The 14413-nt window shown below is 44.9% G+C and overlaps 3 protein-coding genes across 6 annotated transcripts in view; 2 read left to right on the top strand and 1 right to left on the bottom strand.

Moving 5' to 3' along the window:
- Positions 1–696: 696 nt before the first annotated feature.
- On the top strand, positions 697–7582 carry phyhd1 (phytanoyl-CoA dioxygenase domain containing 1). Of its 2 annotated transcripts, XM_031577405.2 has the most exons (12): positions 697–962; positions 2846–3004; positions 3233–3238; positions 3991–4066; positions 4371–4418; positions 4724–4779; positions 5466–5528; positions 5609–5630; positions 5876–6004; positions 6381–6497; positions 7055–7181; positions 7341–7582. In XM_031577405.2, exons 1-12 carry the CDS (start codon positions 930–932, stop codon positions 7384–7386), a joined length of 882 nt encoding a protein of 293 aa, XP_031433265.1. In that variant the 5' UTR covers positions 697–929; the 3' UTR covers positions 7387–7582. The 2 variants fall into 2 exon arrangements, with proteins under 2 accessions (XP_031433265.1, XP_031433266.1); XM_031577406.2 differs by lacking the exon at positions 3233–3238 and having other exon boundaries at positions 698–962.
- A 555-nt stretch (positions 7583–8137) lies between these two features.
- dolk (dolichol kinase) lies at positions 8138–13087 on the bottom strand. Its single transcript, XM_012830131.2, has 2 exons — positions 12945–13087; positions 8138–11966 (listed from the first exon to the last, which is right to left on the bottom strand). The coding sequence occupies exon 2, from the start codon at positions 11740–11742 to the stop codon at positions 10162–10164; it is 1581 nt and encodes a 526-aa protein (XP_012685585.1). The 5' UTR covers positions 11743–11966; positions 12945–13087; the 3' UTR covers positions 8138–10161.
- A 151-nt stretch (positions 13088–13238) lies between these two features.
- nup188 (nucleoporin 188) overlaps positions 13239–14413 on the top strand; it is a 20796-nt gene continuing 19621 nt past the window's right edge. For 2 of the 3 annotated variants that reach the window (XM_031577407.2, XM_042709359.1), the window contains exons 1-2: positions 13239–13311; positions 13848–13902. In XM_031577407.2, coding sequence (XP_031433267.1) covers positions 13286–13311; positions 13848–13902 — 81 coding nt within the window. In that variant the 5' untranslated portion in view covers positions 13239–13285. Of the gene's footprint in view, positions 13312–13335; positions 13440–13847; positions 13903–14413 lie in introns of those variants that run through there. The other variant, XM_042709360.1, reaches the window with a different exon arrangement.

Raw genomic sequence — 14413 nt, 5'->3', positions numbered from 1 at the left:
TTAAATTAATGTCATCTTTTTCTCCGGTCCATCAACTATGCTGGTATTGTAATATGGAGTGACAGTGGCGTAGGAGGTAGAGAAGTCGTATTGTAATCAAAAGGTTGCTTGTTCGATTCCCTGTTGAGCTGTTTTATAACTTATTTTGAGCATCAAGTTCTCTTGAACTTTGGACATTATTTGTCTGTGAATAGATATTTCGTGTTAGTACATTTAATGCTGTTTAGATAATTCTAAAATGACTTCGAATTTCTGTTTGTAAATGTGATAAGAGAATTCGGTATTTAGCAGTTTATGCTAGCTCTCGTGAAAGCAATTTTTTCATGTCCCCCCCCCCGGAATTACACTCTGAAATTTGACCATGTATTGTCCCCCCCTACAATGAAATGGGATCTCCGCCCCTGTTTGTATGTGTATGAGCAAGAGTATAGGTGCTTGGTAGGAAGTGTGTATGTATATGAGAGACAATTGGCCGTTATTTCTATGGTCTGTTTCTTGTTCCAAACATTACAAACAATTCTAAATTTACTTTCATAGGTTAGGTTATTCTCTACTATGGCCATTTATTACTGAACGCACGGGTCAACCTGAACTACAATGTAGTAAGGTTACATTGCCACTAGACGGCGCGGTTTCAGTAAACATGGACTAAGAAGCATTACCTGTAAATCCCTTGTCTGCAGCACCAGCTTGAAAGTGCGACCTGTCAAGCACTTCAACGACAAGCTTTTGCTGGGTGAAAAAAAATCGTGATTTCCACTTATGTGCAGCGACTAAAGGTTAAAGTACAAAATCCCCCTATTGCCTCTGAGGTTACATTTTAATCGAATTTAACAAGTGTTGGATCACACGCTGCTCTGGATTGGTCCAGTTAAGGGAGATACCCGGATTTGGGGCGGACGGTGCGCTCTCCAGTGAAAGAAGTCGGTATGGATGTCTTAACAGACTCGGACGTGAAAAAGGCAAGTATTTTCCTTAAGTTTGCCAGTTTCTCACAAAACATTTGTCATTAACTCGTTTTCGTCTAAGTTGTTGGATTGATGCATAGACGCAGTTCGTGGATCTTTCGTCACGTCTGGTTTTATCACCTGTAAACGTATCATACCTAATGGCAGTAGATCACTTGGTACATTGGGCTGTACCCAAGAAATTTAGCAATATTAGGTCCAGAATATCTCATTCTTATGCAAATAGGACTTGTTCCACGAGATATGCAAATAGGACTTGTTGCACGAGCGGTTGCTTGACTCTGACTTGCTCGCTTGACCGGGCGTGAGACGGATTACGTAATACCCTAAAGAATGGCAAAAAAACGATCATATCCATGTAGACTACATCAACTCTCCAACTATCCTATCCTAAATATCAGTAGTATGAGTAGGCTAATAATAGTAGGTGTTCCTGCAGAAAGAAGAGAGTGCGATATGCAAATGAGCTTTGGTTTTTGATCGAAAAGAGGATCATTTTATTTGATCACTTTTTTCACACATGCCTTGATTAGATCACATGAAAGCTCTTTTGCCAATACCACCGGGTATAGCAGCTTTCCCTCCAAGTGTAAAGTGCCATAAAGCCAGTTATTGCACTAGTTATGGTTTGGGTGGATTGCTGACTCCAGATGTTAGGTAGACTGAATACAGTTGGTGCATTACCACACAATCACTAGTAACCGAAAACGTGATTTTTCATATGATGTTTCTTTTGCTTATCTACTAAAAGTGATGATCAATCATATTGTGGGGATCACGCAGTTAGTTTATTTTTGGCTTCTTTCCAGTTTATTGCAGGCAGGCACAAGCACACAATCACTGATACAGAATGGAAGACTGACATGGGCATTTATACACGGGCACATGACAGAGGGCTAGGGCTAGACACCAACACATTAGGAAAAAAACACCAGGGCACAACTCAAACACTCTGATCACCTACAATTTTATTGTTTTGGCGCTATATAACTAAAATTGAATTGAATTAACAGAAAACACAGGCTAGAATTAACTAAGGGGGAACCACGACACATTTGAGGTCAGAACACAAAGCTTAGAATTAATAAATCTTTCACTACTACGTCACACACACAAGCACACAGCAAAGTCAAAGTCAAATATTTATAAAGCACATTTAAAAACAACTCACGTTGACCAAAGTGCTGTACAATTAGCATGCTCACTACAGGCCACATAACGCCCAGTAGAAAAGTAATTAAGGTGGGCGATTCACACTTGGTTCTACAGTCCTTTTTGCGCCCAGGGCGAATCAGGGGTCAGAAAGGGGGTCAGCCAGTCGCGATGGGGACCACTGTCCTCCTCCGCCCCACCAGCTGAACCCAATAAGCTATATCTGAAAGTCTATCCATTGCCAAGCACAGACTGGCTTACCAGCTTTGGGGATACCCCCTTCTTCCACTCGCATGGTCCGGAACCGCGTACACGTCGGGCCAGTAGTCCCTTGCTCGGACCAGCCTGTGGACGGCTATCTGCTCCATAGAGTCAATTTAGAGTCAAACTTGCAGTTTCTGTCATATAATTCTGTCACACTGGTTGTTGCCGAGGTAGTAAAAGGGAGGTGGAACGTGAAAGGGAAGTGGTGACCAAAAGCGTAACCATGCCAAACGATGTGGGCTGATGGCTTCAGGCCGGAGAGGTACACATCCTCAAAATGACGGTGTTCCATCTGTCACCTCTGTTCCAAGTGTATTCCGTCTATCCTGTCACCTCCTCTCTCTTCTTTTGGAGAAGAACAGGCCAGGTGATGGCTAAGTGCCATTCACGATTATGTTTTATGAGTACTTCCTGATGAAATGAACTGACGTGATAGTGGTTCTGTGGCATTGGTATGATAGTACCAGGATGATGGCTACCTGGTCCTGGAGGGCTTCCTGACGGAGGCGGAGTGTGATGCTCTGCGGGTGAGAATGAAGGATATCGTGGAAGACATGGACGTTCCACCACACTGCCGTATACAGTTCTCCACCAATCAGGAGGAGCAGCTCAAATCCCAGGTATCCTATGCAGCATTTGCTCACTTGCGTGCGAATATGTGTGTGTGTGTGTGTGTGTGTGTGTGTGTGTGTGTGTGTGTGTGTGTGTGTGTGTGTGTGTGTGTGTGTGTGTGTGTGTGTAAGAATGGGAGTGTAGGCTGACTTATTTACATGATCACTCATAGGAGGATATCTGTGTTTGTTAATGTTTCACCTCTCACGCTACTCCTATGTTCACACTCTCTTCAGATGCAGGTAAGATGTAGTTAGATCTGTGCAACGTGTTATCTTGCCCTAACAGATAGCACCTACAGATAGCACCGCACTATTCTTCAGTGCTTTACATGTGTAGTACTTGTGTCTCCTTGTGTAGGAGACTGTACATCTACCCAAATACTATGTACTGGTGTGTCCCAGTGAGGTATTGTGTGTTGCCTCCCAGTACTGTGTGACTGCCCATAACCCTTTCCCCTATACATTACATACCTTACACACCTAAACCATAGCTACCTATGTATCCCTAGCCTTTCCCCTACACATTACATACCCTAAACCATAGCTACCTATGTATCCATAACCTTTCCCCTACACATTACATACCCTAAACCATAGCTACCTATGTATCCCTAGCCTTTCCCCTACACATTACATACCCTAAACCATAGCTACCTATGTATCCCTAGCCTTTCCCCTACACATTACATACCCTAAACCATAGCTACCTACGTATCCATAACCTTTCCATACTCTATTAACACATCAAAAGTTACTAGTTTTTCAGTAACAGACAAGCTAAGGGGAGAGCATATGGGACATATTAGCGGCGGGTGACTAATCAGTGGAAGTGCTGCATCCATTTGTGGAAAGAATGGGGGTCATTCTTTGGGCACCTGAGGTGTAATGAGGTTACAGCTGTGAGAGATCCTGTGTTTAAATTACCCTGTTTGACCCACACGTGTGTGTGTGTGTGTGTGTGTGTGTGTGTGTGTGTGTTTGTGTATGTGTAGGGAAGTGCTGACTATTTCATCACAAGTGGAGATAAAATCCGCTTCTTCTTCGAGAAAGGAGTGTTTGATGACAAAGGTTTGTACACATTTGATATAGTATTGCACTGGTATTACACATTGGCAGCTAATCATGATAGATATTTTCCCCAGCTAAGATGGTCTAAACGGTAGTAGTCTTGACTGTAGCCTGTAGCAGTGAATAATAAAGCAGTCTTCAATAAAAACCTGCTCTCTCTGTGAAGATGCATGATTGCCTCAATGTCTAATACCATGTGAGTTGTATAACCATAATAATAATAGCCCTTATGGGATTTAGAGAGTGTTTATCAATTTATCTTAAATGACAGAAAATTAAAGGTTGTGATGTGTTGTGGATCTAGGTGAATTTATCGTCCCAAAAGAACGTTCCATCAACAAGGTTGGCCATGGTGAGCAACCATTTGAATCTGAACTCACTCTCATCGTTTGCATTTATTCTTTGAAAGCTTTGAAAAATACACTGAATCACTTGCTTTATCATCCTGATGGCACACCAGATATACACTGCCCTTCATTGACACTGTTCATTCATTCATTCATTCATTCATTCATTCATTCATTCATTCATTACATCACACAGTTAAGGCTACATCTGCGACATTATTGTGCCAGTGTGTGTGGTTTGTGTTTTTGAGAGTGTTTTGCCCGTGTGTGTGTGTGGTTTGTGTTTTTGAGAGTGTTTTGTCTCCTCCAGCCCTGCATGCTTATGAGCCGCTGTACAAAAGCATCACCTATTCAGACAAAGTTCAGGTACAGACCCTTGCTTACACAACTTACACAATCTGGAAATGTCCGGTGATGAGTTGTTTGTCTTACAGTGAAAATGGATTGATAAACGTCGTAGCGTCCATTTCTATAGTTGTCCTCTGTGCACTCACCTTTACTGCACTGTGTCACTGGATTGCTTAGCACAGCTCATTAGCACAAGCTATAATGAGAACAAGGTAAATTGACTGCATTTATATAGCGCTTTTCTACTCATATAGCACTCAAAGCGCTTTACAGATGAATGCCTCAGACATCTACCCATTCACACACCCGATGGCGGAGGCTACTATCTAAGGTGCCAGCCTGCACATCGGGAGCGGTTGGGAGTTCAGTGTCTTGCTCAAGGACACTTCGACACTGAGGAGGACTCTGGATCGAACTAGCAACCTTCCGATTGCTGAACGACTCCTCTACCTCCTGAACCACTATCGCCCACTGAACATGACACAATGTATAATGAAGTGCTAGGGTTGCCATGAACCACATACAACAGAGAAGTGGCTCTAATAATAATAATGCAGACCAGGAAGCTTGATCTATTGGTGCACAGCATGAGCTGTGTCCATTAGAGATAGCTGTGCCTTCAGGAATAGACCCCCTTCTGTAAGTGCACTTATTGTGTTCTACATGATGTCAGACATGGATCTGTTTTCTGCATTCGCCTCCAGGGTTTGGCAAAGAAGTTAGGGCTGGCGAGTCCCGTCATCCTGCAGAGCATGTACATATTCAAGGTAAAGTCCATGTGTGGTGTAATGTACTGTGTGCAGGTGTTGTACTGCATATGTTGATCCTCTATCTGTGCTTGTTTCAGCAACCAGGCATTGGAGGAGAGGGTGAGTGAGAGGAATGTCTTGCAAACACACACGTAGACACTCACACACACACACTCTCTCTCTGTTTCGCCCAGACATACACACAAACACACACACACACACACACACACACACACACACACACACACACACACACACACACACACACAGTATCGAACAAGTTCAGCAGAGATACGTTCCCTGCCGAAAACCTACTATGTGAATACCTGAATTGACATAGAAACGTTGGGTTTGTGTTGCCATAGTGACGCCACACCAGGATGCCACGTTCCTGTACACTGAGCCACTGGGCCGGGTCATGGGTCTGTGGATTGCTCTGGAGGACGCTACACTTGAGAATGGCTGCCTGTGGTTTATCCCGGGATCACATTCGAGTAAGCACACATACACAGACACACATCTAGATACCACCAGTTGGGCCTTTTACAAATTAGACATGTACAAGTACAATCACAATTAGTTCTTCGAATCACAGACCATGGTCATCTGGATCATTTAAGCGCTTCCGTCCTTTCATCAATATTTGATATCAGTGTGTTCATAAGACTGTATTAATGATTCCTATATTATTGATCTTCATATGTTATGCGATTAGTATTGGGGAATGCAGTCTGAGGCTCTGCAGAAGTGAACATGACTGAGTCTATGTGTGTTAGATGGCATTAGCCAGAGGATGGTACGGACTCCAAAAGTGAAGGTTTGAATGTGTGTGTGTGTGTGTGTGTGTGTGTGTGTGTGTGTGTGTGTTAGCTGGCATCAGCCGGAGGATGGTACGGACTCCAAAAGGCACGTTTCCTCTGACTGATTTTGTGGGGCGCGAGCAGGAGTATGAGGACAAGCTGTTTGTTCCTGCACCCATCAAGAAAGGTTTGAAAGTGTATATAAAGTGTGTGTGTGTGTATGTGTGTGTGTGTGTGTGTGTGTGTGTGAATGTGTATATAAAGTGTGTCTGTATGTGTGTGTTTGTGTGTGTTGAATGTGTATATAAAGTGTGTGTGTGTGTGTTGAATGTGTATATAAAGTTTGCGTGTGTGTGTGTGTGTGTGTGTGTTTAGTTGTCTTTATGTGCTCCTGTATTGTCTCTGTGCCCATGGCAATGCAAGTCTTCACTGTTATGCATCTTGTGTCCAAAAAGACATATGCATGTGCATATAGAGGATCTTCATGATCTGGTGTGTGTGCGTGTGTGTGTGTGTGTGTGTGTGCGTGCGTGTGTGTGTGTGTGTGTGTGTGTGTGTGTGTGCGTTCGTGCGTACGTGTGTGTGTGTGTGTGTGTGTGTGCGTACGTGTGTGTGTGTGTGTGTGTGTGTGTGTGTGTGTGTGTGTGTGTGTGTGTGTGTGTGTGTGCGTACGTGTGTGTGTGTGTGTGTGTGTGTGTGTGTGTGTGTGTGTGTGTGTGTGTGTGTGTGTGTGTGTGTGTGTAGGTGGCTTAGTTGTGATTCATGGGGAGGTGGTGCACCGCAGTGCTCAGAACTGCTCCTCTGACTCGCGTCATGTCTACACTTTCCACATCATGGATTCTCATGACACCCTCTGGAGCCCCGAGAACTGGTAAGAGCACAGCACTCACCGAAACAGGTAGCCATGGAAACGGCACACTAATAGATCCTCCTGTGTAAGTTGTTTATAGGTAAATAAATAAATAAGCATTTCGTCCTTATCAAAACAGTTACCTGTTGTGACTTAAAATTTTCCTCCTTCTGTTCTCAGGTTACAGCCGACAGAGGAGCTGCCGTTCCCCTCACTCTACGCTTAATGATTCCCTAATGACGTAACTGTTACAGCACACAACCTCAGTGCACTCGCTTTTCCAACCTCACATCACCTTACCACTAACAAAATGACACACAGACAACAGCAGGCTGCCTCACAGAGAGCCATCGAACAGTTATACTCAATAGTAATCCTCTGTGGATTATAATGTGTGAATAAAAGATGCTTTGTTTGAGAAACTGTGTTCTTGTTCTTATATGACATATTAACATTTGTAACGTTTTGACAAGAGAGGCTAGGGCTTGGACCTTGGTGTTAAGGGGTAGCATACAGACTGAAGATGGTCACCACCTCTCCACTAGCTCTACTCCAGGCTTGCACATGACCAGTTTTCAGCTGAAAACTAAAAAAAGAAACTGAATTGAGCTGGGAAGTCTTTCATCACCATTGGCCAAATGTGTGGACTTATCCAAGCTAACTAAGACTAACTAACACACTAAGAGACAATAAATACAAGGTGTGTGTGTGTGTGACTGTGACCTTGAAAGGAACAATTCCTATAGTCAGTGGCCTTCATGCCTTACTGGATGAAAGCCCAGGTTTGGGTGTTTTACTCTAATTATGGATTTAAACTCAGAGAGCATTTTGTGGCTAAATTTGTTTGTGGGTGCAGCCAAATATATAAGGTGTTTTGGAAGGGTGATATGACTGTGTGTGTGTGTGTGTGTTGAAATGAGAGAACAGCATGTGCTGTGCTTGGTTGTTTGTGTAATGTGTGCAAAAAAGACCACATGTTAGAAATACATTTTTTCTTTATTCAGCATGCCTACTTCCCCTGACATAAGACAGAGCTCAGTAGTATTACATTGGAGTACAGCAAAGTAGTGCATGCTGATAGTATTCACATCCCACAATACTGTCCATTTCTCTCTGTAGAAGGGACACATCAGCATGCCTGGCTTGTCACTGTGGAAATGGGTGGTGATTGGCAGAAAGTGGACATAGCGGGTGTCAAAAATGAAATGTTGAAAAATAGGCTGAAATCCACCTTCTGAAGTGGTGGAGGCTGAGAGCCGAGTCGCCCGGTTACAGTTGTTAATAGCAACAGTCCTCTTCCAAAAAAATATGCCTCAAGCCCCTACTTATTTTTATCCCACCCAGCTATGACCGTGTTGAGTGCATGTGAGTGTAAGGGAGATGGAGCATTCAAAGACTGTAGGCATAGAGATGGCGCCAAGCCGTATCTATTCATTCAGATAGAATACGCTAAGCTCAAGTTTCCACCAACCTCATAATACAATCTACAAGTCATTCCTTGTGGTCAAATATGGGGAGGTTTGTGAGTAAAAGATAAAAGGAGTAGGTGATTAGTGACAGAAAAATCTATTTGTATCAACACAAAATACTTTTAAAACACACTGCAGTTATTAGGAATTATCATCCCTTAAATAATGATAATAATAATAATATTAATAATACAAAAACACTTTGTTTTTACAGTGAAATATCCCAGAATGCACAGCACACTGATGTGGTTCGCCTGGCACAAAGACACAAACCAACTGACTATAGGGCATAGGCATGATCGGTTTTCGTACAATTCCATTGGTAACTCTGACACGGATGTGAGTTGGTTTCGTGGTCAGAGAACCGAAGCTGAACAGGGACATCGTTTAGTTTCGCCACTGAGGTCAACAGGAGGCCTGGCGCTGCCGAGAAAATTCCCCCTACTTCTGTGCTTTTCAATACTTAGGGACTTGAGACATGCTGGTTAGGGATCCGCCTTTCTCCCACCCAAACCATCACCCCCCCCCCCACATCAACAACCTAAAAAAACAACAAACACGGAACCAACACCGATATGCAGAGGACTCAGATTGGTTTATGTTCTATCAACTTCACAACTACTACCACCTAATGTCTATGCAACATGCAGGTTATCTACAGCAGTATTTACACGAGGCTGAAATCACTCACACTAGTAAGCTGCCAACCGCTGGTGCGTTTGGAGGCTACTGTGCTGAAATGAGTTCTGCCCATGACATTGATATGAAACAGGCTTTAAGGCAAACATGTTGGTACGTCCTTTGAAACTGATAATAGAAAAAGGCAGGTCGAGTATTGAGAAATCATTAGAGGATTAGATCAAGTATTTTCATCTGAAAGAAAAATAGGAACAGACAGAAACAAACGAGCAAGTAGTAGACGGTGTTCTTCATCAGGCCGATGTAAACGCTGGGCTGGCGTTCGAAATAAAGATGGGAGGTCACCTAAGTTGCTGTATGTATATACTTGTGTCGAGCGATGGGAGTGAAAGTAAGGGATTATGGAGATTAATTTTATCCCTCATAAAGACTCCTTTTATCCCTCATAACCATATCCCTCTTGTCATTGGTGTCTGCCAGCAGGTCTCTGGTCGTCAGGTTAACCATCAGTGAACATGTGTGCAAACTGTTCCTTCAGCAGTCTCCTGCTGCCAAAGATGAATAATGGATACTATAATAAATTAAAATAAAAGGTCATTAAAGTTGATTTGTCATCCCCTTCTTGTCTGCCCAGCTGCTGTCTTGCTCTCGCTTGGCAGCACAGCCCTTGAAACACCCCAACAGGGGTTCTCTATGTGTGTGTGTGTGTGTTAATGACTGTCCTTGACTGTTCAGATTGTCTGAATGTCTGTGAGTGTAAAGATGAGAAAGGGAGTCTGTGGTGAGCAGAATGAAGAATGGCTTTACAGTGGTATGATTATGGATGTGTGTGTGTTGTGTGTGTGTGTGTGTGTGTGTGTGTGGTGTGTTGTGTGTGGTTTGGGTGTACGCGCTCATAGCAGCAGCAGTATGTGCAGGTACAGCGGCAGCAGCAGGTTGTCGATCTGTGACGTGTACGCCTCCAGCATGGCTACCATGGAGATGGAGCCCACCACCCATGAGTAGGTGGTGTTCAGGTTTAGGCTGCTGTCTGCCAGCAGGAAGATCGCCACGGCGATGACCTGGGCAAAGACCGAGGTGGCCGTGCCCTCCATAGTCTTCTTCGTGCCAGGCCAGCGGAACTCCCCCATCGAGCTCCCGAACACGGAGGCTACGGCGTCACCCACCCCCACCGACAGCACCCCGGCATAAGGGAGCAGACCCCCAGCTCCGGGCAGGCCGCCCTGGGGTACGCAGGGCCCCGGGGTCAGCCACAGGGGCAGGGACACCCCCACCAGCAGGTAGATGTGCGTGAGCACCAGGGGCCCGCTGTCCCGCTCATCCAGAAAGCTTGTGAGCAGCCGCCGTAGGTGCGGCCCCAGCGGAAGGATCCGGAAGAAGCGCACAAACTCCAGGAAGAGGAAGACCCCCAGGCAGCCGGCCGAGGCCAGGTGGAGCAGCGGCCGGTCCAGCACCAGCCCAGGGACGTAAGTCATCACGATGACAACGTGAAAGGCCTTTCGCACCGCCGTGGACGCGTGCTCCTTTTTGCTGTCCGACGAGTGCCGCTGGCGCCGGTTCTGATGCATTACCACGGCGACCGCAATCAGCGCCAGCACTGCCCAGTAGCCCAGCAACCACAGCCGCCGATTGTCCACCGTGAGGAAGTAGATGACCCAGGCTATGGGGTGCGTGTTGGTGAGCACTGACAACCAGGGCAGGATCAGTCCCAGGCCCATCACCGCCACCAGGATGTGAAAGAACAGCGAGCCCGCCCACGAGCCCGCCTCCAGAAACAGGAAGAGCAGCGCAAAGATCACGCCCAGCATCAGGCAGCCAATCACCACCACCGGCAGGTAGTACTGCAGCGGCTCCCCGCGGGCCTCGTTGGCGTTGCTCAGTGAGCGCTTGATGAGCTGGTTGATGATGAGGCTGATGGCGGCGATGACCAGCAGGGCTTCCCCCGGCGTGAAGCAGCGCGGCAGCAGGTAGAGTAGGATCAGGCTCAGGTAGACGAAGATCAGCAGCACCTCCAGCACCTCGATCACCTCCGACACGGTCAGCGTGTGCTTGGTGCAATACAGGATGGCGCTGCTCGCCACGCCGGCGATCACGCACGTGTTGGTGGGTACAGGCCGCGTCACGCCCAGCGCGATCAGTGACATAAACATCGCCAGCATCATGCCCGTCACCGTCAACACCAGGCTGAAGCGCTCCATGTGCACATTGCCCGCCTCAATGCAGCGCCCCCTCAGTACCAGGCCCAGCAGGGGGATGACCATGCTGGCGGGCAGGACGCCACTGCTGGCCCCCGGCCGGAACTGGAAGACGGCTGAGCCCGTCCGCAGGAGCCGCTCCCATTTGTGCTGCACGTAGAAGGCTTGGATCGCCAGGACCACGCAGCACCATGACAACGGGGTCCACAGGGCAGAGTGCACGCAGAGCACCATAGCGAACACCACGCCCGACTCCACCAGCACCGGATTCGTCTCCATGGCTTAGGAGGCAGGGGAGAGAGAGAGAGAAAGAAAGAATGGACTGGAAAAAGAAATGGAGAAAGAGAACTAGAAGGCTAGAGAGAGAAAGAGAGACAGAGAGAGAGAGAGAGAGAGAGAGAGACTCAGAAAGGAGCAGGAGTTAAACACCAGCTCGGAGAAAGAGGGGTGTGAAATCGTCGAATTCACACACAGGTCCACCCCATGACCCTCCAAAGTCACATCTGTAGAAGAGAAAAGAGAGCATCACAATACTGAACAGCAGAGTACTGTGAGACTATCTTCACATAATCACAAATAGAAAAAGGACTGTAAAGCCTAAATACTTTTTTTCTGAAAAAGAACTCCATACTGTTGTTCTCTGCATGCTCCGCATCTTCGTGGAGGCACGAGGACACTTTGGCAATGCAACACATACTTGCGAAATCTGCATAACTGCTACCCGACCTCTAACCAGACTGAACCTTGACACAGTGACGGCCAACACCCAGGGTGCTTGCTCAGTTTGACTTTATTAGGGGTCATAACATATTAACATATTAGTTGTCTCTAAATGTTGTAAACCAGTCAAAGTGGGATTCAGAACTTCGTTTAACACACAACATGATAGGACGTGCAAGACGGGCTGGCAGTCGTCACCATTGAAAAATATCCTTAAATGATAATGTCGCAGGCCTGCAGCATGCCTTTAACGGAATATAATAATAATGAAAGTCGAGCGGAAACGGAAAAAATATCCTAAATATTTATGAAGGTGGAAGCATTCAAACGCTGGTACACTTTCATAGACGTAATAGTTTCGGGAAGAGGAGGCAGACGATGTACACCAATGTGTAGCGTAAACAATGCACAGCCTCCTAGCCTATTCACAAAACCGTGCTCGTCGATGCTTTCATTTATTCATTCATTCAGTTGAAGCCTTCGAAGAACTAGGACAGAAATATTATGACCATAGGTATGGTTAACGTATGAATCAATAAACAACAGCAGAGCATGTTTGATTGGTATTCTAATGAGCGGTAATGTTATCACATTGGACCTGTAATCTTAATTCATTTTCCCCGAATAATGGATTGTCATTTCTGCCGAAGCCAAGAGGGACAGCTGGTTGGCTATATTGTCACGGTGCGAGATCTGCACGCAGAAATGACAAAACTCGTTAAATGGTATACAATGAATTAAAAAGAAAAAGGCACACTTACCAAATACACTAATCGGTTACTTGAGTTTTCAACAGAATTCCGTAATCTCCTTTCCATTCAGGCTAACTAGTATTTCTCTCAATCAGCTGGCGAAGTCACGACTGCACGGAGGTAGCCATATTTGACAGCTGTATCACGTGGTATTCTACACGCACAATATCAATAGTTAAATACATTATCAAATGTATATTTTATGTGAAATCAGAAACACACGCAGTACTTCAAATGGCACACATTTACTAAAATTATCCTGCAGCAATCTACCATATCTATTTTAAATTTGAAGAGGTCACGTGACACTGGTCCTGGCTTTGCTGATTGGTCGCATGTGAGGATGAAAGATGGCGGACTCGGAGATATGTGTCAGGTAAATCTTTGAAAACTAAATATTGTTTTGTCAGACTTTCCATTCAGTTCATGTAGTGTGAGTTTGCGTTTTATTAAGCCCAAGACGTTATGCTTTCTGGACATGATGGTACAGTTCAAGAATGACATGTAAATAATTCAAAACATCATTTACATCCCCAGTGTTGGAGGGAACGTGTTGCTGACCACATTTGAATAGCATTGCTAATTTGCTAGCTCCCGCAAGTTTTCAAATAACATAGCTCGCAGGCCAAATGTGACATTCTTGCCAATTGTCTGGCACATAGTAATGTAGCGATACAGAGTATAATTTACAATAGTTATCTGAAATGTAGTTCCCCCTCTTTTGTTATTGAACCTTACGTAGCTAGCTAATGAGAGGTAAGTTGCCAGACAGCGCAATGAAAACAATGAATGGCCGGACAGAAGTAGCTAGATGCTTGTGCCAGTCTTGTAAGGTTTATGACAGACATTGCACATTCTCTTGTATACTTACTGTTTGTAATGTGACTTTGGAAATATTTGTTTCTGCTTCAGGAGTAGTCGGCAATTATGGACCATTCTCCTTGGGAGATCTGCTCTGAGGGAACCCGTAAGGAAACCTTATTTTGTGTCATATTACGTTAGAAATAACCTGCAGCCATAAATATGTTGCTGAAACACTAGTTTGTTTTACACTCTGTCAGTTTCACATTAGAATCACAATACTCAGTGTAACAACATGTAAAGATAAAAATTAAAACAGAAGTTGTTGTGCATGAATCCTCAGCCCACTGCCAAATATTTTGCTTTCCGCTAGTAGTCATTGTGGTAGGCTAATACTGAAAAGGTTGATTGCCCATCTAAGGTTATTTACATGCCATTTACAAGGATATGCAGTTGGAAAAATATAAAAATATTCTTTCAAAGAATGAGTTTGTTTTGGAGATCATTTTGCTTTTTCCACAATGCGGATGTTTCTTTTTTCACTGTTCATATGTGTGGTGTATCACTTATTAGAATGTTTTGTGTATTGATGGTGGTGTTAGTATGTTATTACAGTGGCCAAACAGATGTATCGACCCATTGTGATTTAACAGATTTCTCAGTGTGTCCAGTTGTGT

This window comes from Clupea harengus, chromosome 12 (assembly GCF_900700415.2).
Source record: "Clupea harengus chromosome 12, Ch_v2.0.2, whole genome shotgun sequence".
In the NCBI taxonomy this organism is placed as follows: domain Eukaryota; kingdom Metazoa; phylum Chordata; class Actinopteri; order Clupeiformes; family Clupeidae; genus Clupea; species Clupea harengus.
The sequence above is the reverse complement of the archived record's forward strand: the minus strand, read 5'-3'. Positions and strand labels throughout refer to the sequence as shown.